Genomic DNA, 27,327 nt, shown 5'->3' on the forward strand with positions numbered 1-27,327 from the left:
TACTCTTAGTACACATAGTGAATACAGCTGGCATAGCGCTCTGTGTGACTATCTCTGTTACAAACATTTTCAATAAATTTAAAGAGCATTAACTATGTTCGATAGTATTTTTTAGTTAATTAAGAACTAGAAACATCTACAGACGTAGCCAATGCCAATTATGGCTATTATAAAATTCGAATACAAATTAATAAAATCATTTCACTATAACGTTCATAGCGCTGCTGCGTCCGTGGCGTTCGCTACACACGTTGAATTCTATGTGACACTAGCATTAGTTACATAGCTACATTTACAATAGATTTAATAAGCGGCACGTTCAATAGTATTTGTAGTTAAATAAAATACATTTTAGAAACTTCTGTAGACGTGAGAATGCCAGAACGTTATTAGTTAAAACACACAGCGCTATGTTAGCTATGACCGGGACGTTCGCAATACACGTTAAATACAGCAAATATTCCACTTCAAAGAAAGCTATGTGCATTAAAAATAGCCACCATTATTTTAAATATACATGGGAACCAAGAATATCATATGCTATGTTCGCGGTGGTAGATATGTCAAAGTAAATTTGATATTTTCTACATTTTTAAAACGTTAAATATCATACGTATTCTTATTCGTTGTTTTAAAAGAATGGTAGCTATCTATAACATACATAGCGAATATAGCTAACAGAGCTTTGTGTAGGTTTAATTAGCGCTATGTTCGATTGTAATCTTTAATTAAATAAAATACATTTTAGACACTTCTGTAGACGTAAAAACGTCAGTTATAGCTATTATAAAAAACAAATTAATGAAATCGTTACGTTTATAGTTATAACACACATAGCGCTATGTTAGCTACGCGCCGTTCGCTATACACGTTAAAAACAGCAAATATTGCACTTCAAAGAGCTACCTACGCGCATTAAAAATAGCCACCATTGTTTTAAATATACGTGAGCACAGAGAATAGCATACGCTATGTTCGCGGCGGTAGATATGTCAAAGTAAATTTGATATTTTCTACATTTTTAAAACTTTATATATGATATGCACTCTTATTAGTTATTTTAAAAGAATGGTAGCTATCTATAACTTACATAGCGAACATAGCTAACTTAGAGCTTTGTGTGACCCCGGCATTAGATACATAGCTACTGATATTTGATATTTTGAATACATTTAGAAAGCGTAACGTTTGATGGTAATTTTTACTTGACAGAAATATTTTTAACAAACATTGTAACCATTATAAAATCTACAGAAATCACTTTTACTTGTTGTAAGTTCGTTTCGAGTTAAATATTCTCCCATTTTATCTCTTTCCTCGGAGCAGGCCTGACATAATCCGTGCCCTACAGGATTGTATCGGTATGTTTTCGGGACCCTCGTATACCATCGACGATTTATTAACACTCAACAACCGAGTCGTCTCCCCCTAGATTTTATCCTACTTTATAAGAAGTAGCAAGTAGTAAGAAGAGATGCTTTACGTTCATTCGTATTCAATTCCCAGTGGTAATTACTCGCCGTCTGACTGACACTGATGGACTCCGGATCCTCTGCGACTTGACAAATTCTGATAAAATAGCGGGCGGTATGAAGGGTTGCAGAATGTTGCCGCAAACAAGTTGTTTATTCCGGCGGACTGCTTGATTTCTGTTTTGATTTAGGGGGCGGATTTGGAAACCATTTATTTTCTCGCTCTCCCATTGGCGCACTCCAGGCGTAAACATTTTTTTATGTACTCGGACACAACGCTTTGCTTCCTCAGATGCTTGTTCGATTATTTCCTAGATTCATGTGCGATTGCACGGAAATCGACAAATAAAATTCATTTCGCAGCCTCCAGGCTTATTTTTTTGTAAGATTCCAAACTGACAAATTTCTACGAAGTATAAGAGTGTAATCTTATCAAAGCTCGACCTAGATGGGTCAGAAACAAGTATTTACGATAATTTCCGTCAGAAAACTTTGTCAATTTATTAGGTTCGAACGGGAGTTTTTCATAAATTTTATCGCCTTAAGTGTGATTTATGCTGCATATATCGTCCTCATAAAAATCAAGGACACGTTTATTAGATCGGAGGGATATTTCGCATGTTTCGAAGTGGTTTATTCTCTATTTGTGAATACGTGAGAAAACTCGCAATGTTGCGAGCATTAAGAATAGAAAATAGTACTTGTTTAAAGGACAACTTCAGCTTTCAATATGGAAGAATTTTGTTTATTCCCTTCTCGAAACACATCAACAAAAATTTGGAGAATGGCTGATGTAATCTACAAGATATATACAGGGTGTTAATGAACTTATGTCAACTATTTTTGCCACATGTGCGTTATGTCAAAATGACGTAAATACACGGATTTGTGTTGAGTAATTTTAAAATCTGACTTATTTCAACATTGCAAGGAGCCACCTTTTGAGAACTGCTGATTTTCATAGATGTTCGATGTATCCACCATTTGCTTGCACACAAGCTTCAGCGCGACGTATCCAATTCGCTCGCACGCGTTGCAACATTACCACTCCTCTCAAATCGTATTACAAGAGAGTTGCACGAACAAAATTTGGATAGGACATAGCTAATACCATGCGAAACATCGCCTTAATGTTAAAAATGCTGTCACCGCCGTTCTTGGTGGTGAAAATTCAAAATATTTGAAAAATTATTCAATTTTAGTGGATGAAAACATACATAGGTATTGTCGAAACCAAGAGAGTTGCACGAACAAAATTTGGACAGGACATAGCTAATACAATGCGAAACATCGCCTTAAATGTACTCTCGAAAAACGGCACAGCAATCACTACAACAATGTATTACAAACTGACTTTCGAATACAGTCCGGCTGCATAAGAAACCTTCAAATTCGTAAAAAGTGTTACAGAATTTTTTGTAAATACTCGCCGCGATAAAATACATGCATTTCAGCAGTGCCAAAACAGTTTTGAACACACTTTTTAATTAACTTTTTTCTCTATGACCTTAAACTTCCGATACAAGTTTGTGACACCAATTAAGTCAGTTTCTGCGTTAGAATGGAGGAAAATCTGTTATTTGTAGTACATTAATTCATATGAAAGACAAACTGTGTAATAAAATCTATAAAAATGTATTGCTGGTTGCCTATTTGCTACAAAGCCATCTCAAGCTCTGCCAGACTAGCAAAATAACACCCAAATCATCAGAGAAAAGCTTATGTTCGCTTGGTATATCTACTTATCCAAACGGCAGTTGAATAAACTAGTATTCTGATACTACTTTTTTTCCAATTTCTATTTGAAGAGTTGATAGAACAATATCACAGTATATTTTTTCCTTTTTTTTAAGAAATGTGATTTGTTGATGTAACAATTTTACAAAAGTGACCAATCCCTACATCGCCGTGTTGTAACTATGCCAGAATTTTAACCAAATTTGCTATATCCCAGAACGTTTATGTCAGAGTTAACGGATGTTATGATTATTAGGACAGAAGACTGGCCTTTTGGATTGCTTCCAAATTAAATTTTTGCCGTATAACGTAATAAACAGGAGCACATGTGTTAATAAATGTCAACATTACTTGTCTTACGAGCGCCATACTCCCATAACTCGCCGCGCTGTACTATTACAGCGGAGGGTACGAGTTGTTTGGTGTTTAGTATTAAACCCATAAAAAATGAGAGAATTTATATCGGGTCTGATTCTTTGTTAATGAAATTAGACTAGAATGATACTAAACTGAGTGAGAAAATAATGATTAATATTTATTTAAATGTAGGAAGATAATCTGTTTAAAACTTTATCATAAATTCAAAGATTACTGTATTGTTCAGATGGCCGCACTGTTCTAAATTAGATAGCAATCACGCAAATTGCCACTAAATTTATCAAAGCAAGCAGACCGGTCGTTTAAGTGAATATTATAAATTGAAAAGTCGGCATTCGAGTAGCCCACCCCTCTCACTTTACATGATTAATATCAACACTTAGGCGAAAACAGACCGCCCCGCTTTCTCACATTAGTTAATAAAAAAATATGGTCGTAACTATCCCTTTCATGACAATGCCGAGTTAGAAGAGCATTAATCCACGACACGACATATAAATTTTACAACGGCGCAACCAATTATAAGCTACTTAAATTCACTTTTACGTGGACTGTGACAAGCCCGATAAGGACGTGAAATGGTAGGCGTTTAATGCCAACGCCACGCTCAGACTTAATCAATTTCGTTTCTTATGGAAAGTTAATTCTCCAAACTACTGTATAAGCATGGCCAAACAGTAGATTTCAATCTCGCGTTATATCCTAGTAAAATATTTTATTTCGCTACTACGTCGCAGAGGAACAATAAAATGTAAATAGGGAGGACTTGGATTTAATAAAACTACAAAATAATTTTACGAGGACCATTTCAATGTAACGTCTCCTTCGGTATAAGAACAAAGACTTTTTTTTGAACATCGCAAAATTGTAAGACGGCCGAAAAAAATTGTCTACGCCTGAAAAGAATAAAAACTTCTTTATGTAAGTGTTATTTCCCAATCTTCGGAAACGTATCCGTTATTTTATTAAAACTAGTAAAAATAGTATGAATAGCAAGCCCATCTAAAGATGAATTCGGTTTGTTAATTGTTATAGTTGTCAAAAAATGGAGGAATTAAATGAAAACAATAATTTAGTACTACTTTTTATTATTTTATTAGAGCAAATTCGACTGCTTATTGTATTTATAAAGTAGTATTCAGTCACTAACCTAGTTTTTACTGCGTTTTTAATACGTAGTAAACCACAAGCAGTAAACAGATCTTTTTACCTAGACACATAAATTTAGATATTATATTAAGATATTTTTTACATTTTAAATATTAACAAGTATTTATTTGTTAATAAAAACAAATGTGTGAGGATAATAATTAATGTTTTCGAATGTTAGGTTATTACAATTTAATATTTTTAATATTGTGAACGTTTTCGCTATGTTTTATAAGTGAATATGAGTTTTAAGTCGCACTAATTATTCAGTTTGTAGTACGTATAGCTAGTGACTTATTGCTTTTCAAAGAGCATTGTGGTATCTACCGTTTTAAAATGCCAATACGGCACAACATACGGTTATTGTTATAGTTGTCAAAAAATGGAGGAATTAAATGAAAACAATAATTTAGTACTACTTTTTATTATTTTATTAGAGCAAATGTTCAAAGTGGCCCCCATTAACCATTTTGCACAATGCCCAATTCGGTGTTCAAAGTTATCAATTACATTTTGAATAACATTTGGTGGTCTGTTTCGAACTTCTTCTCTGATACGATTTTTCAATCCTTCGATAGTGTCTGGTCTGTTCACATATATTTCGCTTTTCAGACAACCTCACAAAAAAAATCTAGTGGGCTTAAGTCAGGGGAGCGTGGTGGCCATTCTTCTGCCTATTTGGTAAAACTTCATTAAGGTAATTTTTTACATCCAGGCGAAAATGTGTAGGGGCACCATCTTGATGGAACCAGACGTCACCAGAAGGCATATCGTGCTCATTAGGGTTAGGAAAAATTAATTTCAGGGCTGGAATCAGCTGAAAACGCAAAAAATCCAAATAAATGTCGCCTGTCAAATTGCTACTATTCCAGCCCAAACATTCACTTTTTCCGGCCATTGTGTATGTTTTTCTTGCAACCAATGCGGATTTTCTGAGCTCCAAATCCTGGTATTTTGCCCGTTCACGGTTCCATTTAAGCAAAAAGCTGCTTTGTCACTGAAAATTATGTGATTTTTTAAAGTTGGGTTGTCTTTCAAATAAATTTCTAATATCCTCGCAAAACAGCAATCTTCTGTCTGTGTCATCTGCCCATAGTTCTTGTAAGACGTTAACTTTTTAAGGATGCCACACTTGAGACTTCAGAGTTTTGTGAACTGAGGACTTCGATAAGTTGAAGTTGGCTGAGATATATCTAACGGATGACTAAGGATTTTCAGTAACATCGAGCATCACATTTTAACTGTCATTTTTGCTTACCGTTCTTCGCCTTCCTGATCCTGGTAAATCTTTTATTCGTCTGGTTTCTTCAAACTTTTTGGATACTTTTATTGTAGCTCGACTAATTCTCTGGTCTGGATACTTATTGTGAAATAAGTCCATACCTCCTGTTGAACGAATGAAATGGAACTAAAACAATTCACGTTATACCTAATATAAGGTACTCTGGTGAATTTTATGTGTTTATCAATGTGCTATTTTGAGAAAAATAGTTTTAAAGTAAGTAGAAAAAGTAGGTACGTTCTTTAAAGTTTAGAAGAGACTACGATTGTTTGAAATAGTCGTCAGTACGACATAAAAGGCAATTTTTTTCATTTTTTTGACAACTAAGACAAAAAGCTGCAATGTTGGTTGCCTAAGTTCGGCGGTCACATGGCTTGTAAACATTTATGAAGCCTGTGGAGATATTGCTTTTGCCAGAACATGTTTGATTGATACCAAACTCTGTATTCACGGATATCAGCTAAAAGTTTCTTACCAATAGCCAGCCGTTGATCTTTTGGTCTATATAAATTTATGTTTCTATCGGAGCCGGGCGATTCATTCCCGTAGGTTTCGATTCGTAGGGTGATGGAGATGTACTGTTAATTTAAAATGTGTTGAGAGGCAGAAGAAACAAGAAAACGGAAAGCGGTCTCGGACAGTAATCTAAATTGAGCGGGGTTAAATTGACTGGCGGGGCCGCGCTGCAGGTAATGAATGTTTATCGAGGCGAATCTCGGCGCGCGCGGCGATACGTTGAAGAAGACGACCGTCTCCGTCAGCGGACTCGTCCCGCATCGACGGCGATCGATAGCGCGGCGATGGCCGCACAAATACCCTTTTATAATTCCGTTGATATCATCATTTTACTACCTCCGCTATAATTGACGTGCATAATTCGGATCCAGCCGTTGCTACAACACTTGAAAGTTCAAGTTACGGGCAATCGATTAGTGGAAGACAAGAAGGTATTGCCAGTGACTTGGTATCACAAGACCGAGTTAGTTGTAGCAACAGTAGACTTGATTGTGAAGAATATATAACTAAAAGTTATATAAAAGTCATATTTAAAAAATGTATTTCCGATTTTTTAATAGAAAACTTGTTGAGAACCGCTGACATTCCTCTACCGTTTGCAACTATTGCCGGTGTTACACAAATCTCTTAAACAAAGGCACTTAAAGCAAAAACACCGTCCGCGAAAATAACAAATCGACACTTACTTTGTGTACTACGAGTAACTGCAGCTGTACAGGGAATTTATTACTTCAGCTTGACAGGTTTGTTGATTAAACCTATTAGTTGAGGTCATAAGTAATATGCTGAAATTAAATTTTCAATAGTTTCTATATTTTTTTTAGTTTGACGAGTATCTATACTATCATAAATTTTATCTCTCAGAATGTCATCGAGATCATTAATTTCATTTCAAATACTTTAACACTCAGCGTTTAAAGGTTAAGAATTAGTTTCTGACAAAACGGTGACGAAATATTTGACGGCGCTAGAAATGTTCCGTCTGTAGTGCCATCTACTCCTCTTTTTACCGACGCGCCGTTCGTAATGTAAAACCGGGACGGCATTTCGTTGCCGCCTAACGATATCAAAACTTCCGCCATCCGTGTACGGGCAATGCCTATTTTATCTACCATTTGATAATGATCTTTTTCTGTATCCACTCTTATTCTCCCCGAACAGTTAATTTACGACATCTTAAAGTGAACCATTAAAGAACTTCTTTCCTGCAGTTTGTCCTGGCACGGAAAATAAAATGTTTTATCCCTTTCTCTCGGTTTGCTCGAACGCCAGCAAGTAGATGCTAATACGCTCGTATCTCCAAGGTTGTTTAAGAACCCAAATAAAAAAAATATTGATGATTTTATTACAAAGAAAATAATTTGGAAACATTCAATGATCGCGAAACAACCTATCGTCCCTAACCTCTAGCTACTTTTTAGCTTTTTAGTCTAAGTTTACAGTTTATAAATATGGCTTAGAACTCACTTTTTAACATCTGCCTCTTGTCCTGTGTGTTTATTCTCATTTGTATTTGTATACCGTTGTCGTTGTGGTGTCTTCTTTTCTCCAGATCACCCAGTATATGGTTCCACTCACGCTTAGGAAACTATCATAAAACTTGTCTGTCTTGTGAGTTGCAGTCCTTGGGGGCTTCTTTACTGACAAACTTCAGCCTCGCCTATCACATTTGCTCTTGAAAACCTTTTTTAGGGCCTTATTCCAACTTTATAGGATTTTTCTTCAGGTAACTTATGTTACGATCGACACTTCACTTTATTTTATTTGTAGTACTGTTCTTTAGTTTACTTCGATGTGTTTTAATCTTTAATCTGTTTCAACAACTGGATTTTAAACTAATATTGTTACTAATTTTTTTAATTGGTTTTCTACTTAGGACTGGGACTGGCTTGAAGTGAAACTGAGCTGCCATTGAACTTGGACTAGACCAGTAGTATTCAAACTGTGTTCCGCGAAACCCTGGGGCCCTGGGGTTCCCCACAACCTGTCTGGGGGTTCCGCGACTCAACCAAAAACGCAAAGCCCTTAATGCAGAATTTGAAACTCGATTGAACTTACGACAATAGCACCCGATTTCAACATGTATTATGTAAAAATATTCAAGCACAGACCAATCATTGATATTATTTATCTTTTTTTAAATGTATCCTATAAATATTTACTTTAAACTTTAAAGTCTTAGTTTAATTTTTTCTTAGTGGTATATTTCTTTTGTTAATCGTAGTATTATAAATATATTGTATTGTATATTAATGTATCGTTTGTTTAATACAAAATTTAATAGTTTTGGTCAAATGATTGTATATACTTATTTTAAGGATGTATTTGGATATAAATATTTCTCAGTAATAAAAAATATTTTGTTTCACACTCACAACACCTAGTACAACAGATAGGATCGTTCGTAAGTTTAACCAACCAGACATAGGTCGGTTTGGGACTTATTGATGGTCCTCATCAATATGTCGTTAGAACGATCCAGCTGCTTTAGTGTCGTTACTCAGAAGGAGATGTGTATACACAGAGCGTAAGTGCTACGCTACGCCATTCTGTGACCTACAATTTTCTTTCAAGTAAACATAAGTTTGATTATAATATGCTACATTTGTCTTGAATAATTCCCACATTAATACTAAATTTTAAATATAAAAATATATTTTAAGGAACTGGTAGTTTGAAACAAATATGTTTGCTGTTTATAATGAACTGTAAGAGATACTATAGCTAAAGTGACAGTTTTTTTTATTGATACAGGTGTACATTAATTAGCGACAGTCGGTGTGCATGGAACGCCCTAATTCAGTATTAGTCGTTCCGCTTATGAACGGCGAGAGCAACATTTGTTTGAAACATTGTTCCCCTGACACCGGAGATACTGGGGGAGAGGCAATTGTCAACTCGACACCATCAAGAATTATTGCCGCTATTTTTCTTATTCCGTTTTGATACACGTTTTCCGAGCCGTACCCGTGTATTATGCTGATTAAATTTAAATTCTTAAAATATCGTCCGCTCGCCGTGGGGAATAGATATAGATATGAATAATGGACGGAAAGAGGAAAATAGTGATTTCGTAATGAGCTGCCTCCTGTTACTGCCGGAACGTCGCAGAGAACTTCGTATTATTACAAAGTGCGTTTCTTACATCTACATTTTTGTTTCTAAGGAAAATATTTCTGTTGGTTGAGCAAATGTCTTCATTTCAAAGATAATGTAGGTGTTATTGATCAATCATGAAACCAGCAATTTATAGTATTCTAATGTTAAGAAATATTTCAATCTCATTTTCCCAAAAAAAAGGCGTTGGGAATCCTCAAACCGTACTTAGTTTTTTCTGGTGTTAAATCAGCCGGCAGAATTGGATTCGCAACAACAAATTGCCAATACGACTGTTAGTTTCCAGTTCTATTTTATTTCCCTAAATCTCCGAGGACCCAGACGGCTACAGGTGACCTTTTTTTGCCCGCGTTTACGCAAGAACTCTAAGACCATCAGGTCTGGTAGGAGCGTAATGCCTGCAAAAACTAGGCGGACAGAGACATTCTCCTGAATGTTGTGGTGTGGGCGCCTTTCATTTTCGGATAACCTTTGGTGGATTTGTTAAATGTTATATTACTCCTACACTGCACTCTATCAGCTGTAACTTTCTTACATTCCCCAAGAGAGTTCTCTATACCAAGTGTTTCGTTTTAGAAATGCTTACGCTTATTTCTGGGGGATGGTGGAACATAACCTCACTATTTTCTCCTGCGACAGCAACCTACCGCTCGAAAACCGAGTCGCGTATACGAAAATCCCATTTCACTTTTACTTTCTCGTCTGCTGACGACTTCTTAAATAAATTAAAACCGAGTCTGTTAACTATTTATAGTTTAATTAGCCCTGAGTTTGCACTGCGTTCCAGTAGCTGCGTATCTTGAAATTCACTTTGTTCCGAATCTGATATTCTGTTTCAGAGTATGTGCTCAGTGGGAGCCCGAGGGCGCCTGGTTTTCCCGCAAGATCACCTATGTCGGCGAACGCCAACACCCAGCTCAGGTGAGTCGCAGAACCATTTTTTTAATTCCTATTGTCGTATTCGACACTATTCTAGTTAGCCTTTTGGCTACCAATTTTTTCGGATGGACTTAATTGACATGAAATTTGAACTGTAGCTAAGGAATAGTCCAAGAAACAAAAGTTATATAGTGCCAATGTATGCTTTTACCCTAGGGGTGGATGCCACCCCTTCTGGAGGGTGGGAATTATTTTATTAAAAATAACCTCACGATTCGATAAAGGGACGAATTCTAAGCAAAAAATGTTCTATAAGATTTTTTTGTACAGTCAATACTTTTTGAGTTATTTGCGCCTAAACATGTTTGTTTTTAACCTAAAAAATGCATGTTTTTGAGCCATTTTTCGCGAATATCTCAAAAAGTCGTAAGCTTTCTAATGAATAACAAAGGAAATGCAATACATTGTGAATGCAACAACTGAATATTTTAAACTGTTAAAAAAAATTTTTCCTATTCTTTTGGCCATGGTAGTTTTTAAGAATTTTTAAGGGTTGAAAAGTAATTAAATTTCATAAATTATATTAAAAAACATGAAAGGAACTTTACCCAACATATTTCAACATGAATTGAATCTTTAAAATACGTAAATCTGTGATTTTCACACAAATAGGAAAAAGCACACATCTAGGCAATATAACTTTTGAAGTGGGGGTCAGATGAGCTTGTATGTAAATTTTCAGGAAAATCCATGCTATCCAAAAAAATTGGGAGCTTTTACCTTATTTTCGCTTTCAGTGACTGGACTAAGTCAAATCTAGTAAGAATTCAACTGGAATCTATTAAATTCAACTTTCGAATTAGTCCAGGCGATAGAGCAGTAAAAGTAGGCTTTGGCGTTTGTGTTTGAAATAAACTAATTTGTTAAACATTGTTGTACAGAGAAATCCCAAATATTATGTAGAACAAGAATCCAAGTTTGCCTATTCCAAAAAAACAGCTAAATTCAAAGGAACAATAAACATACAAAAAGAACGAAAACTGGCCCGTTTTTTGACATATTTTTCCCTGTCGGATTCTTATTCCTCATAATATTTGGAATTTTTCTGTACAATAAAATAGATGACTTCAAATACAAATGCCTGGACTAAATATGAACGAAATCTAGAAGAAACCCAACTGGTGTGTAAAGTTTATTAAACATATAATTGTCCACTATGGTTGTCCATAAGGGTGAGTTTTCTTGTTCAAAGATCGGACCCTTAAACCCCCCAACTATGTTTTGCTTTGAAACATGATGAAACACTCGACAGTGATCATTAAATAGAAACTTGCTTTTTAACAGAATTTTTAATTAATCGTAAAAATCCAATATCAACGTTAAATTTTTTATAACTTTGCGATTTTTTACAGGCACAATAATTCCGTACTACCATTTCATTTTATGGGAAAATATATCAGTGTTTCAAAGTCAATAACAGCTCTTAAGTGGCAGTTGTACTGCAACCACCCGTCTAGCCGTCTGTTGCCCTTCCTAGCGACTGTCTGGGCAAAATTACAAGGTTCGCAGTTGTTTGTGTGTGCCGCGAAAAGTATTACTAGACCTAATAATATACTAAGTACATTACGTACATGGTGACTGACTATAAGCGAACCTTGATGAAAAGAATTGTATGTTGCCACTTAGATTATAAAGACCAGATGCTTCGTATATGACGTCATGGGAATTTCCGGATCCGTACAAAAAGATATTGTCACAATTTTGGCACCGAAATAAGTGAACCAATTCGGTCGATCATATTGCATTTTTCTTCATTATATTAATCATTTACCAAAATGGGCGAGATTACCCACCATTTCCCAGATACCTTGTCTTATTTGGAACGTTAAACCGAAAGCACTTGTATTTCTTTCATTTGCGTTTTCTGTGCGAAACGACCGCAATTATGTATTTTTAAATTGGTGGTTCTGGCGATATCATCGGATTATTTTTTATGCAGGCGGTCTAAATATCGATAATAATTCAATTAATTCCCCGCCAATTGGCCGGTATTTCATAAATCAACACCGAAACACAAGGGAGCGGAACGGGCGATGAAAAAAGTTGTATATACGGCTGCGCGGTTCTCAAGTTCCCTTTGTCTGGTGAAAAGGAGGCCCGTGAATAAGAAGTCGGCATCTGGATGTCCGCAGAATTTTCTCAGTTAAAATAATAGCGGTGCCCTTCTCGTTTTCTCTTTGTGGAGGTGATGGCGCGCCAGCGTTCCGAAGAATGCCATAAATTCGCCAACCACCGACTGCCTGACAAACGGAGAATGTCCTGCTTATTTCCTTTATCAATTTGATAGGTGTTTTCTTACCATTCATCGTTCCTCGACGCCCCCTTTTTATTCCTTATTATACGCGAGGAATTCATGTCGCGGGTAAAAAATGAATTAATTCGTACGCGAGGCTCCGACGCCGATGACATTCTTGTTAAATGGGGTGTCGGTTTCCGAAAGATTCGGGGAATCGGCAAACGCGTACAGAGGATCCCTTAAATTCGACTGTAATCCTCCCGTAGGATGCTGCTTCGTCAAAATTAACACAAAATATTCAAACGAATTAGGAGGTTCATTTCCATTTTGACTATTTTTTTTCGATTTTTATCTTGGCTCTGTAGCATAGAAGATAAATAACCGAAAAATTACACAGACATACAAAATAACAAATGGATTGATCTTAAAACCCGAAATTCCCATTCCCATTCCCATTTAAAAAAATATCGATGACGTCACCACTCACCCAGTGTGAAGAAAAAAAAATTGTGCGTCAGTATAAAGAAAATAACCCCATTTAAAAATATATACAGGGTAGGGTGTACGGGAAAATGTGGGAAACGCTGGAAATCGGTTTTTCTTGGATAACTTTTAAAGTACTTAATATAATTTAATAGGTAAAAATTGTATATAAATTATCAGCATACTTTAATACATCGAAAACAATAGTACATGAAGTTCTTCAAGAACAGCTGTTATATCCATACCATTTGCAAAAAATACATGAACTGATTCCTGAAGATTTTCCTCGTAGTTTGCAAACTGGCTATTGGATCAGCAACGAAATAATGTAAACTTCATTATCACTATTCTTTTCACGGATAAAGCAAGGTTTACCAAAAATGGTATCATCAATTTACACAACACACATGTATGGGCTGATGAATATACTCATGCCACTATTGTTTCGCATCATCAACATCAGTTCCAATCGATTAACATCTGGACAGGAATCATTGGCAATTTTTTTGTTGGACCATTCGTATTGCCGGAACAATTGAATGGACAACTTTATTTGGAGTTCCTTCAGAACGCTTTTCAAGATTTAATAGAACACTTACCAACTGAAACCCGCCGAAACATGTACTTCATGCACGATGGGGCACCAACTTATTCCAGCGCTGGTGTGCGGGAGCACCTGAATAACGTCTATACAAACCGTTGGATAGGTAGAGGAGGCCCGCTCGATCTCCCGACCTAACCCCTCTGGATTTTTACCTGCGGGGACACCTCAAACAATTGGTGTATTCCACTCCGGTCGACACTAAGGAGGAACTTCTACAGAGAATCACGTGTCATTGTGATGTGGTAATGAACAAGCTGGGTTATTGTGGCGGGTACAGCAGTCCTCAATTCGTCGTGCCCGCGAGTGTATCAGACTTCACGGAGCCCATGTTGAACCCTCTTATGAAGTTTTTCAATAATTTCGTTAAGGTGCCTGGGACACCACCGCGTTTTTTTTTAATTTTGTATTTTTTCGGATTAAACATGTTAAAATGACTTTCCTGTTGTTTAAATGACTTTCGTACGAAAAATTTTTATAGGAACTCGTCATCTTATTTTTTCATGTTCTATTTGCACCCGAGAGATTTCCTACATTTTCCCGGACACCCTGTATATTTACAGGGTATCAAAAAATGGGTAACCGAGTTATAGGTTGGGGCCTTTATAATCAAACAGATTGTATGCACGGAATATTGCGACACCCAGTATAGCTGAAGCAATTTTCATATTTATGAATCAAAAAATAGAAGAAAAAAAGCGCTTGCCGACAAGACGACCGAGGGGTGCGCAAGGAGCCCCCCGCAGATGCCCGTAATCCCACCTCTGACCGCAGCGCGCTTCCCAGCGCTGACGCTTACCTCTAATTCGAGTTGCCGGCTAATTTACTAAATTAGTTATCAGGAAAATCCCCGGAAACACACTCGAATTTCGCATCGCGCGGTTTAAAACTCATTAAATCGACCCTACGGCCCCGGCTAGGCCGCCGGAGGATCACGAGTGTTGCCTTTTGTTGATCCACTCCCAGGAATGGGTCGGTGGCTCCTTGTAGGGAACTGCATAGCTTTATCCGTGTACATTACTGCCGGCTATCGGGACCCTGTTGCTCCGCCAGAACTCAGGGCCGGAATAATATTGTTTTGCCCGGAGCGCCGGTCGTGGAAGCGCGTCATTAATCATTCCGGAAAAATCCCATATTGTGTTTAGGTATATACCGGCTCAGTGATAAATTAGATTTGTGGGGGAGGAATGCTTATTTTTCTCGAAATAATTTAAATGCGGCGGAGGATATCACTAACCCCGATATCTAAAATTACAGGGATATCAAGGCAGCAACTTGTGCGGTTTTACTGCACGGAAAGAGATATGTTAATAATGTACAAGTCTAGCATGTTCACTCGAATTTATACAGAAATATATTGTATATATTTCCCAGTTTAAGCAAAACAATTTTTATGATTTATTTTGTCAGAATTATACATTACCAGGATGATACCACGCACAACACTTCAGTCAGGTCTACCCCATATTTTTTTTTGTCAAAATTATTTTAGACAATAATATACATTAGACGTTAATATACTTTACCTTAAAGATATTAAGCAAATACAAACTAATTCTAAAATTTTCTTAAATTGTCATCACTACGACACATTACATTTAATTTAAAGAGAGCTACTTTTTAAGCAAAATATTTTTTGAACCATCGTTTATATAACCTGTATATAACAGGGTGATCCACTTTTTATGATTAGGACTTTAACCATCGATAGATCTCGGCAAAATAATGTCATTTTGAAGTATACACTTTTTCTTCCCAAGGCTTCCTTTTACAGAATAAGCTCTAGAAAAAACATTTTTTTGGTTTTTATTTATTTTTTCTTAACTATGAAAGCCATTTGTTTAATATTTATTATGAAGTGTACGAATGAAAAGCTCTATTGATTTCACAAATTATGTGAAAATAGATTTTTAATATAATTTCTACGCCGGCGCCGCTGGAAATTTTTCAAAATGAATAATTCTTTTTACATTTTACATTGATTCTACAGCAAAAAGCTCTCTTACTATTTTTAAATGAAATACTTGTTTTTTGAGGAAAATGGCTTCTTATGGATTCATTACTTGTCAAATGGTTGTTTTTCAAACAAATATAGAATAAAATATTTAATAATCAGAAACAAACAGAAATAACAATTGTTCGAAATGTTGTCCTCGAACCTCAATGTGTTTAAGAGTTTTGCAATTATTTTCAATTATTCTTCTTAACATTTTCAAGAGTACAAACTGGTGAACTACACCCTTTCTTTAATAAATCCCCAAATTAAATAATCCATGGGTTTTAGATCTGGCGACCGTGGCGGCCAAGCAATGGGACCGGTACCAGATTCTGCATGAATCATTTTCAAAATACGCCTGATCCACTGCCACTGCCTAATTTGAAGACCATAATAAGCCAGGTTCATCTGAATCCACATATTTCTCCTTAAAAGTCGTCGAGTAAAGTATTCAAATCTTCTTTGTTTGAAAAACTTAACCATTTCACATATAATGAATCCATAAGAAGCCATTTTTCTCAAAAACCAAGCATTTTTTGCTGTAGAATAAACTGTAACGTAAAAAGGTATATTAATTTTCAATTTCCAGTGGCGTACAAATTATATTTTTATTATTTATCAGAGCCCCTTACGGACGCCTATGATTTATATATTTTCACAATAATTTGTAAAATCGATAGAGCTTTCATTCATACACTTCATACTTTTTTTTTAAGAGCTTATATCTCTAAAAGAAAGCGTTTGGAAGAAAAAGTGTGTACATACTTCAAAATGACATTATTTTGACGAGAAAGCCCAAGTCATAAAAAGTGAATCACCCTGTTAACAAAAATATAAATTCTAAGTATATTGACATATTCACAAGATTCTTGAGGAGTAAGCGTTGCCATTGTTACACTTTTGCATCACAATCTTATCTACCATGTTTTTGTGTACTAACCGCATTACTGAACTAAACTAACTACAAAACCGATGGAATATCAAAAAATAAGTGACTCTACAGGGTGATTCAATCATAATGTCATTAATTTTAACCATGTATTCGGAAGGCCTAATAAAGACAGAAAATCGAAAACAAAAATTTACTCAACCTTTTAAAAATTACCCCTTAAATCCCGTTAATTCGGCGGACTACAGAGCGCTGAAGGTTGAAGCGAAACAGCTGATTTCCCCAGTCTTGAATTTTGCGATTGGTTTCAAAATTAAAGTACAGCGGATACCAACTTTATTAACAAAGTGCTATGCACGAATTAATGTTTTTTTAGACGTATTTTGGCTTTTTACATAGGTAAGTACCATACCACCTTTTGTTTTTATTAACAAATAAATAATACTTGTTAATATCTAAAACGTAAAAAAATTCTTATTCATTCATCGGTCGATAGCCGCACGGTTTAAGGCGTCAGTACTTAAATCGATGTGTCGGACTGTCCGGGTTTCGAATCCCGCGGCCGGTGACCGTAGATTATCTATACTTGTAAGGAGGATTGGCGCCCTCTGTGCAGGTATGGTAGGGTGGAAGAATGTTGGCTTGGGTCAATGTGAGAGATTGACACCAGTTGGCATTTGACCACCCCCCTAATTAATGAGGTTTTCCAGGTTTCCCTCATTCCTGCACTGAATGGTGGTTAGGGCCTACCAACATAAGTCGTTCCTGGGCGCAAATGCGGCCTGCGTAATAATAATATGCCGCCTCCTCTCCCGCACAAGTCTCTGACTTCTGGGCTAATTCTCGTAATTAGAATGAGGAGTAGAGATATTATTATTATTATTATAGGAGGCAAAAAGGTCTGTTTTTCCTTATCGATCTCTACGGATTAAAAATGTAGTAAAACCTAGGTTAGTGACCGGTAGGTCAAGATTCACTCTCGATAAACCTTTATAATTCTCTCAGTCTATCTTCAGTCTTCACAGACAAAAGAATTAATGAGATGATTAAATAAAACTTTACAAGAAGTCTTGACAGACCAACCTATTACTTGTAGCTTCTTTCTGCATTTACAAGACTGCTTTTTCAAATTAATAGACATATGAATATTAATATCAAATCATCGCTATATAATATAAAAATTTTAGAGAAAATTTTAAACGGAGCATTCTTTACACAAAAAATACAAATCGCTGCCGTTACTTGTGACCTTTCCCCTTATTAATCACAAGCGATAATGAGTGTAGAACATAATTCCGCAAACAAAAGGCATCCAGTCCTAAGTACTACGGCCGAGCCGTAATGAAAATCGGACCTGTGCCATCGTACACAAGCCCCCTCATGAATATTCACCAGAAATTCACTCTGTAGGGCTTAAATGATTAATCATCATTATGCTGGACGTTGTATTAATGTTTTATGATAGCAAGTGTTTATTTACGCGACTAAACTGTTTATACGTGGAAATTGAAAACAAATACGACTAAAACAGTCATCGGAATTCTCTCTATAATGACCCGATTAATATTTAATCGTTGGAAAACAAGAAATGGAAGAGTTTTTACGGAGCGGTAAACGAAGCCAGTAATTGGTACCGCGTGTTGGCTTTTTTTTTTCATTTGGCGGATGTTGCGGCGTCACACGCTTCGTATTCCGACGTCGTTTATCACAACCTGATTGTATATTCCCAAAAAACTGCCTAGTAGCTTTCTTTGATTTCGTAATTTGCGAAAAATCTTACTTTCTGCACTATTAAGTGATCATTAACATCAGCCTCATTATATTTTGTGTCAAATGTCAAAAGCATTCAATATTTTGTCCAGAATTCCCTCACACTTTTCAAAAATATGTTTTGAAATCAAATAAACACTCGAACTGTAGTAAAAAGATAATAGACTATTGACGCAAATAAACCTGTTTAATAAAATTGAATTAGAACTGAAACAATTTTATGTGTAGGTGTTTGTTTTTCTCGACAAAGGCATTAATTAAAATACAATCAACTACGCGGACGTGTTTTCAATCGCTTCAGTTGTTTTCATTCTAAAAAAAACTAAACACACTTTTTCTCGCTGTATGAAAAACAGCATATTATTTACTAGATAGATGCTACCAGGTTATATATAATTTATGCCTCTATAAATGTTATGTTTTCATTTGGTAACTGTTTATACACATAATTAGATATAACAAATCAGTTGCAACACTTTAAATGTGATTTGCGCGGGCTACACGCACAGCCGATAAGACGCCCTCTGGTGGCGGAATCATTAAAGCATTAGATATTTCGATACGACTATTCCAGACAATTCTCATAATAGTCAATAATTAAAATTCACTCACCTTTCCCAGGAAACATCAAAGCAAGTCTAGAACAAATTAAATAAAATTAAATTGAAGCAAATTAAAGCCAGATGAATTTTAATACTTTCATAAAATTCTTGTCGATTTAGAAAGATGGCTAGTTACGGACAGTGTATATACTAATATCTCAAATATTTAACACGGGAAGATCGAATTAAATTTTAGTTAATTCGTTCGCTTCTAGTCGTAGATGACATGTCGGCAAATTTCGTGCAGCATGTTTTGGTGATTATCGGCGCGAAAACGTAAATCGAATCATCGATATGTAACGTTAAGTTTATTAGCTACATAAGCAAGGCGGGCGATGTATCTATTTAATCACTTCATGTTAAACGGGAGGGCAAATCAAATATGAGCGGTAATATCCTCGCTTTACGATAGGTAGCAAGGGCGATACAGCGAAAACTTCTGCACCTTTACATGTAACTTTGTTAATAACCATTCTCGTTCCGATTTCTTTCAGAGAATTAATGGAGAATAAAAACTTCTTTCCTAGAATTAATTTTCCTTATTTTTTTAATAACAGACTTAGCCAACGTGTCATTAGTTAGGCTAAATGTTAGTGAGCCCTCTAGTAATGTGTTTACTTAAGATTTGCAGAATGCACAATGTACTAGTCCAATATTCTTCCAGAACATGTAGAAAAAGCGATGAAACAAAAACTTCTCACCTCTTATAAGTTTTGTTAATAACTCTTCTTTGGTTTTCCGTCAAACAGTTAAAATAGCATAGAAAATCTATTTCCTGGAACTAAATTTTTCTTACATGCACACATTCGTACCAAAATAAAAGGTCACTTTACAGTCTGAATTATTAGACAGGTAGGGATTTATTTTTTGAATAACCGATTTAGATAGTTTACCATTAGTTGGGCTATACGTTAGCGAGCCCTCTAAAGAAGATAAGGTGTTTGCTTAAATATTCCAAGAAGTATAATCCAGTTGAACCTATATTGTTGTCAGCAAGGATTATCACAGTGATAACTTTGTTAACTCTTCGTCTTTCGATTTCCTTCGAACGAAATCTTCATTTCTCTTACATACACTCGTATGTACCTAATAAAACATATAATCCAAACTATAACATGGGGATGTTTTTAATATTCGATTCAGTTAATGTACCATTAGTCGGGCTATATGTCGGTGAGCCCTCTATAGAAGAATAGCGCTAAACGCGAATACAACGTATAGTATTGTAACTAGGTAATACTTCCAATACAATTCAGATTTCCAACTATTTTCATTAACGATGTTCTTCATCGATCATCTTTTTTTACGTTAAAATAATTCTAGATCCAATATGAATGAGCGGCAACAGATGACATTAAAAATCATCTTTTTCCCTGTTGAACACCTGATCTGCGCCGCCACACCGCCGGTTAATCAAATATGCATGTTCCATGTGATTCGATAGCGTCGGCCATCAATATCCATTACGGGGAACAGGCCGGGCGCGTGTTTGTGTAATTCACATGTGAGGTTAGATCTTTTAATGTGAATTTTACATTGAAATGGACTTTGTGCGTGCAAACCGGCAGTAATCGTGAGAGAGACCCGGTGCACCGGCCAGACAATCCTTCCACTGCTCCGTTGCAAACAAATCTCGCATTCCAAATGACTGCACGCGCTGCACCAACTTCCCCCAGGTCTCGTTAATGGCAGAGGAGCGGAACCCTATGCGGCGGGCGAAAGGTGAAGATGAAACTAAAAGTTCTTTCAAATGCATCAGATCAGCTGAACAGAACTAAGGACTTTGAAGAACACTTTTTGAAATACGTACAAGATCCTTCAACTATTATAATGGCTTTACAATAATACCCTTTTGATATTTCTATAACCTTAAACAGTGATTTTTGCACCTTTCAATCACCGTCATTTCAGTAGCACAAAAATAATTACTGTCTCGAACCAAGAGTTAAAAAAATACAATAATATTTGGAAAGTGGAAATAAAAACAATTATCGACGTTTAAAAGTAGGTGTCAGCCTCTCCCTTCACCTTAAAGCAATCCCTGGACGCCCGGCGTACGCTGTTTACCTGCCGAGTCCCGTGCAGCATTCCCGCCTCAATTATAAAAATAGCAACCCCTGATTAAAAACAAAAGGTACTCGTTATGGCACCGCGATGTCTCTGAATATTTAATGCCAATCACGAACCGCTGAAAAACAGCGGTATGTTACAACGAGTCAGCCCGTCATCATGTCGGCTCAGATCCGCAACACGAACACGACTGTGAACTGACTCATATTTTGATGTATGCAAATTATGGCATTCGGATGTTTTTGCGATTTTTACTCCCTTCCTCTGAATCCTAATGAACGCGAAAGGAGTAGGAATTTTTCTAGTGTATGCAGCTCTTATAATGCTAATTTATGTTAATTCCGATTTAATTCAGGTGTGCAATGTTGATAAAAACGCTGAATATTTTAAACATTTGCAACGTCTAGAGTCTAGAGCATGGATAACGAATGGGGTCATTCAGGAAATTTTCGAAATCGTTCTTTGTATACACAAAGTATTGCTCACGATTATGCGAACCTGAAAATTTCAACTCAATCCGTTGAGCGGTTTTCAAACAATATGATATTTTTCAAAATATTTCCAAAACCATCGTATCATTATGAATTTTGATATGTTGGACACAATGAATGTTCTAACGAACTACAAGAAAACTTTTAAAAATTTTAGTCAGGCAGGGGGTAAAATGCGCCCAGAATTTTTTGCATGTCAATATTTTCAATTTTAAACATCAAACAAAAAAAAATGTTCTCTTGATTTACTTCGATAAAATGCTTCGTTTTCGAGGAAAATCGATTTTAAAGTTTTATTACATAATCTCAAGAAGGGAAAAGGATTACATGAATAGGTAGGTAGGCCATGAGGCATCGGTTTCCCATGCGGTGACGTCACACCAGCCGGTTCAGCGGATACTCAGCGCGCCAATTTATGATTTTTTTTGGATGACTTGTAGGCGATATAAAATTCTAATTTTTTGCAGAGAACCTTAAAATTGCAATATCTTTCCGTTAAGCAAATAAAAAAATAGCTGAATGAGCCCTTTCAAGAAGAGACCAAAAATGGACTGAAAAGTTTAATACATATTACGAATTGAAGCCATTTCCTGCGCAGATATTCAAATTTGGACCCACAATTTGAGATTTGAATCCAAGTCGAAAATGTGAAAAACGGCCGAAAAAATTTCAAGGTGTTCTTTGACCAATTCAACTTTTTTGTTTTTTGATATTTTCCAAGAAAACCCAAACCCCAAACTTTTTAATTTTCATTATAGCTGTGATTATGGGCGAGATTTTTAAATGAAAATATAATTATCTGCAAAGGAAACGCAAATATTTTAAAATACTGCATTTCTCTACGAATATTTCTTACCTTTCCACGCTAATTCTCAGCCCTTCTGGAGCGGGTGCTAAGATGCGACGTGTTCGCAGCCCGCTTGACCTCATTTGAATTTCACACTAGGAGCCGCAACTAACCAAATTTGCTTTATTGGGTATTTGACTCAATAATCCTATTACGGCCCGGCTAATAAGTTAGTAGTGGTACCGAATAGTTCCTCGGTCCCGTCGATACTGTAACGCATAGCGGTAATTTGAAACGTAGTTGAGCGAAATTGCTGAGACTACCGTCCGGATAACACGAACATCCTGCAAATTGTGTAAAAGCCAGAGTAGATGGCGCACTCGGAGACAGTTTCGCGAATCGCTTAAGCTAAAAATGCATTATATAACTCAAATTAGGTTAATCAACTAACTTTTTATTTGATAACTTTTTTAATTTAGGGCTTACTTTCAATGTTACAGGGAAAAATACGTCGAAAAACGGGTAATTTTTCGTTCTTTTTGTATGTTTATTGTTTCCCTGAATTTAGCAATGCTTTTTTGGAATAAACAAACTCGAATTTTTATTTTACATGGTATTTGGGATTTTTCTGTACAACAAAATAGATGACTTCAAATACATATAAACAATTAATACTATGAACACCAAAACAGAGGTACTGCTTGCATCATACTTAACTGGCTAGTGTTTTAACCTCTATTGGCCGCAAGCACAATGATAGTTTACACCATCAAAAACAACCTGCATGCGCATATCATTGCTAATCACAATGTCATACGTTTGTATTATTAAATATTAGGAACAAAGAAATAACATTCCTCAACTGAAATATTAGCATTTAAATATTCCTCGGGTATAAATTTTTTTCTTCATCTATTTTTTTAGCATCCATATTTACGGAAATACCGAAAAACGTACCATCCAATTTAATAGTAGATTTTGCTATCAACAAAACTGAGCACTGGGAATTTTATGCGCAAATACCAATAACCGGCATTTAATACACAATGTCTCCGTACCCGGTGGATGTACGGATTAAAAGGGAGACGAGTTTTCCGTTGTCATAGAGACATCCATGCGCCCGTTAGTTACCTGGCAACACTTTACCTATGTCCTGTGCCCTATGCCACCGATATTAAGAGGTGCAGTCGACTGCGACGACTACGGCGACGGCGGGGGATTTTTACATTTTTCGTTTTTATTTCTTCTTCATTAAAAATTAGTATAGTAGTCTGCGGGGACGCGTTCTCCTCAATTTTCCGCCTCTCGGTTGATAAATGCGAAATGTTTACGTTCAAGCTTTAAAGCGCTTCCATCTCGGCAAAAGTTATCTTTTCTAGTATTTTTTTTTATTTACGCAAACATTATTTTTGTGAGAATAAATGTATGAATGAAAATACCCATCTTTGCTTTTTAATATACAAACTTGTTTTACAAACTTGGAAATTATTTTTTATTGATAATAAACATATTACGCTAAAAAGTAAAAAAAAATCAACGAGAGCTGCAGGAATCGGAAGGGAATGACAGGTCTTATCCACACATGACACATTACAGTGGCTATTCGATGTTATTCAGCTTGTGCTATTCAACCTGATTAGACATTAGAAACATTACAACAGCAGTCAATTGGGTGTTGTTATTAGTGTAATTAGTAATTACGAATTAGTACAATTTTATCCAATTAGACTGCTACCAAAACACGACGCTTTTAGTTGCTCAAGGATGACAGGTTAAGAAACAACTAATTTTTATGAGAACAATAAATGCATTCCTGAGACAAAAAACAACCGACGTTATTGGCGTTTTTCTCTTCACACGTTCTGCATCAACCCCTTGTTATTGCAAGTGTATCTTAGTGTTGTACTGTGTTAGTGTGTTTATCGAGTGTTTTTATTCAAGTGATTGATATCTCCTGTCGCGAGGCTACTCCCCTTACATGAAATTATGTTTAATGCCCATGCTCAGTAACATTGATATAATTTTAATTTATTAATTACTATAAAAGTCAATATTGTTCTATAAATTTAAATACATATATAAATTCTATAATTCTATTAGTTTGCCACTTGGGGTTTGAAACTTCTTAAATATTTCTAATATTGCCAGAAATTCGCGATATTTAAGGTCAAGACAAAGAAGCCATTTTTTGGCACTTATGTCCAAAGTATATAAGGTCGAAAATCGATCTATTAAAAATATTGAGAAATTCTTCATGACAATGTGCACTATAGGGTTGCCTATTATTTGACGTATGTGACGTCACTACTAAAAAGATCGATAGGAGCCGCAGTTGTCGAGAATGTCGAGATGTCAAAGGCGCGACTCAAGAATTATATTCTATCGATTGAGGTGTTCAGCTGTTGATTAGAAGACCATTGAAGCAGATTATGTGGGTACACATGTTCGCAAGTGACCCATTTTTAAGCATTACGTCAAGAACGGCAGCAGGACGCCGCCGGACGCACCAGCGTTCCAGGAAGGGTCTACGGCGGACTGGCACCGGCGACCAGATGCTTACTCATATACCTACGACCGACTCCACACACAGGGACTCCCCACCAAACACTCGAACAGACAACACGTTTATTTGTACCGTTGAGAGAGCGTATACAGCGAAAGCAACCCTCGTGTACTATGAATCACTGTATATAACCAGTGGAAAATAATCCAAGAAGCTGCAGGTAACCTCGAGAGGGGTAAATATACTCTCAAAACAAAGAAAAAAGAAAAACATCAATCGTACAGTATTTCATCGTTTGCTTTTTGTTAATCATCGTAGGGATTCCAAAAGGAATTTATATTTGATTCAATGAAATGACTAGTTTAATTTCCAATAAAGTATAAATAATCTAGACGTTTTCCTTGACCACTGACAATTTTTTTCTATTGCTACGAACCTTTCCTCAACTATAACGGGATGTCCTGTCTCATTTGAACTCCCGATACCCGCACAATCATCTACCGTATCGAATTTTCCATCAACTCCACAAGTTCATCTTAAATTACCCTTTGAAAGCGCACAGTGGTCTTCCAGGACCCGATATCTCGTCCTTTTGACACGGCTAAGCTTTTAACCGGCACACTGCCGCTGACACTCGAGCCTTATAATTCTATTACTATCTTCCTATCTAACTTTTTTATCTATTAACATCCAACTTGACTTTTGTATATCCTAATTACATTATTCACCCGGCTTTCAAGCCGGGGGATAACCCAATTTCGGGGCCCTTTGTCCTCGGGTTTATTTATTTAATTTCATTCGGAACGCATTAAATGGGTGACTTTTTTCAAATCCTCCCGTGAAAAGTTTTCGCCCTTCCGCTAATAATATTTATCGTAATTGATGGTTTACTCCTTGCCTTTTTCACATTCCTAATGTTCTAATAATACATATCAGCCATAATATCGCAGTAATTATTTCTAGGATCATACCGCTTGACGTACCTAACTGTGGTTGATTTGAAGTTAACATTAGATCCCACCACGCCTCTCCATACCAGACATTAGCTGCGCCATAAGGTGCAAATTACAGTATCCAGAGTGTAACGCCTATAAAGAAGATCCCGCTGCAGCTCATCAGAGCAAATTAAGGCCAATCAGGCTGCAAAATGGCACGTACAGGACGATTGTAATGTACAACAAAGACCCCGGTAATCGAATGTATTGTTAGTCGCATGTACATATCTCCATGGCTCATGTCTAATTAGATCAAAATTTGACACGAGCACTTTGCATATATCGAGTTGGAACGTGGGTTCGAGACAAGATACATTCCGAAAACTGAACTTAAAATTATTAAAATCTCTGTAAAAAAACGCGATTGCACGTATCCAGACACTTTGAAAATATTGTCCTCCATTACCTATTCTCCAATTCCTTTTTTATCAATATTATTCCAGACCTGGCGTCGAACAGATACCGTCCGAAACACGCGATAAATCCTTTCGCAACGTTAAAACAAAACGTCGCCAGAAAAATAAATAGTCACACAGAGAAGGATATTTGCCGTGCCTTTAATCCCGTTATAGTTGTGGCAGCGCCGGCCGCGGACCGTGGGGAGAATATGAAGCGTTGTTTTTATTTGATGAGAGTTTTCCATAATCTCCGTACTAAAACGCTCCGTCTGGTCGATATCACGTTGTGTAACATTAGCGGTCCCCGGAAGCATATGATACGGTTTATTTATTTTGTGATTTGCTACTAAATATTTATAACATTTCTATCCCTGGATATGTCCATTATGCTGCGGCTGTGATAAATGATGGTAATATCCTGGAGATCATCCATCTCTTCCGCTCGGTGGGCAGCGCGATTTTCTGAAAAATTGGCAGTTTCAGACAACCCCCTGTATCTTTAAATTCAATCTACCGTACGTTTCGATTCTATCGGTCCCTCACCTTGAACACCAAACGTCTTGGACATAGCAACTACTTCAAGACTTATAGAACTTAATTTAATTTTTTCCCTATGGACCAAAGGCTTAATATCTTTTGTTTTTTAGATACAGGGCGTCAAAAATAAATTCTACAGAAGCCATAGTATTAAATAATTAAAACGATATGCATCAACTCTGAGTTGCTATACGTAAGCCATTTTTGACACTTGAAAAACTAATGTAAACACTATCGCAACAACGATTATACTGAAATCGGATTGAAGTATTCGGAATCGCCTGGGGCCACGTGGACGAATAACGCTAGAGACTACAGTAGCACAGCGATGTAAAGGTTGAAAATACTACAACTTCAATAATTTTTTTCTCGGAAACTG

General features: G+C 36.3%; 1 protein-coding gene across 1 annotated transcript in view; it reads left to right on the forward strand.

Moving 5' to 3' along the window:
• The window catches only part of LOC108912012 (teneurin-a), a 225,486-nt gene that overhangs the window by 90,027 nt on the left and 108,132 nt on the right, over nt 1-27,327 (forward strand). The window contains exon 7 of the mRNA XM_018717129.1: nt 10,491-10,572. Coding sequence (XP_018572645.1) covers nt 10,491-10,572 — 82 coding nt within the window. The remainder of the gene's footprint in view (nt 1-10,490; nt 10,573-27,327) is intronic.

The sequence above is a fragment of the Anoplophora glabripennis genome, unplaced genomic scaffold, assembly GCF_000390285.2.
Source record: "Anoplophora glabripennis isolate ALB-LARVAE unplaced genomic scaffold, Agla_2.0 scaffold88, whole genome shotgun sequence".
NCBI lineage: Eukaryota > Metazoa > Arthropoda > Insecta > Coleoptera > Cerambycidae > Anoplophora > Anoplophora glabripennis.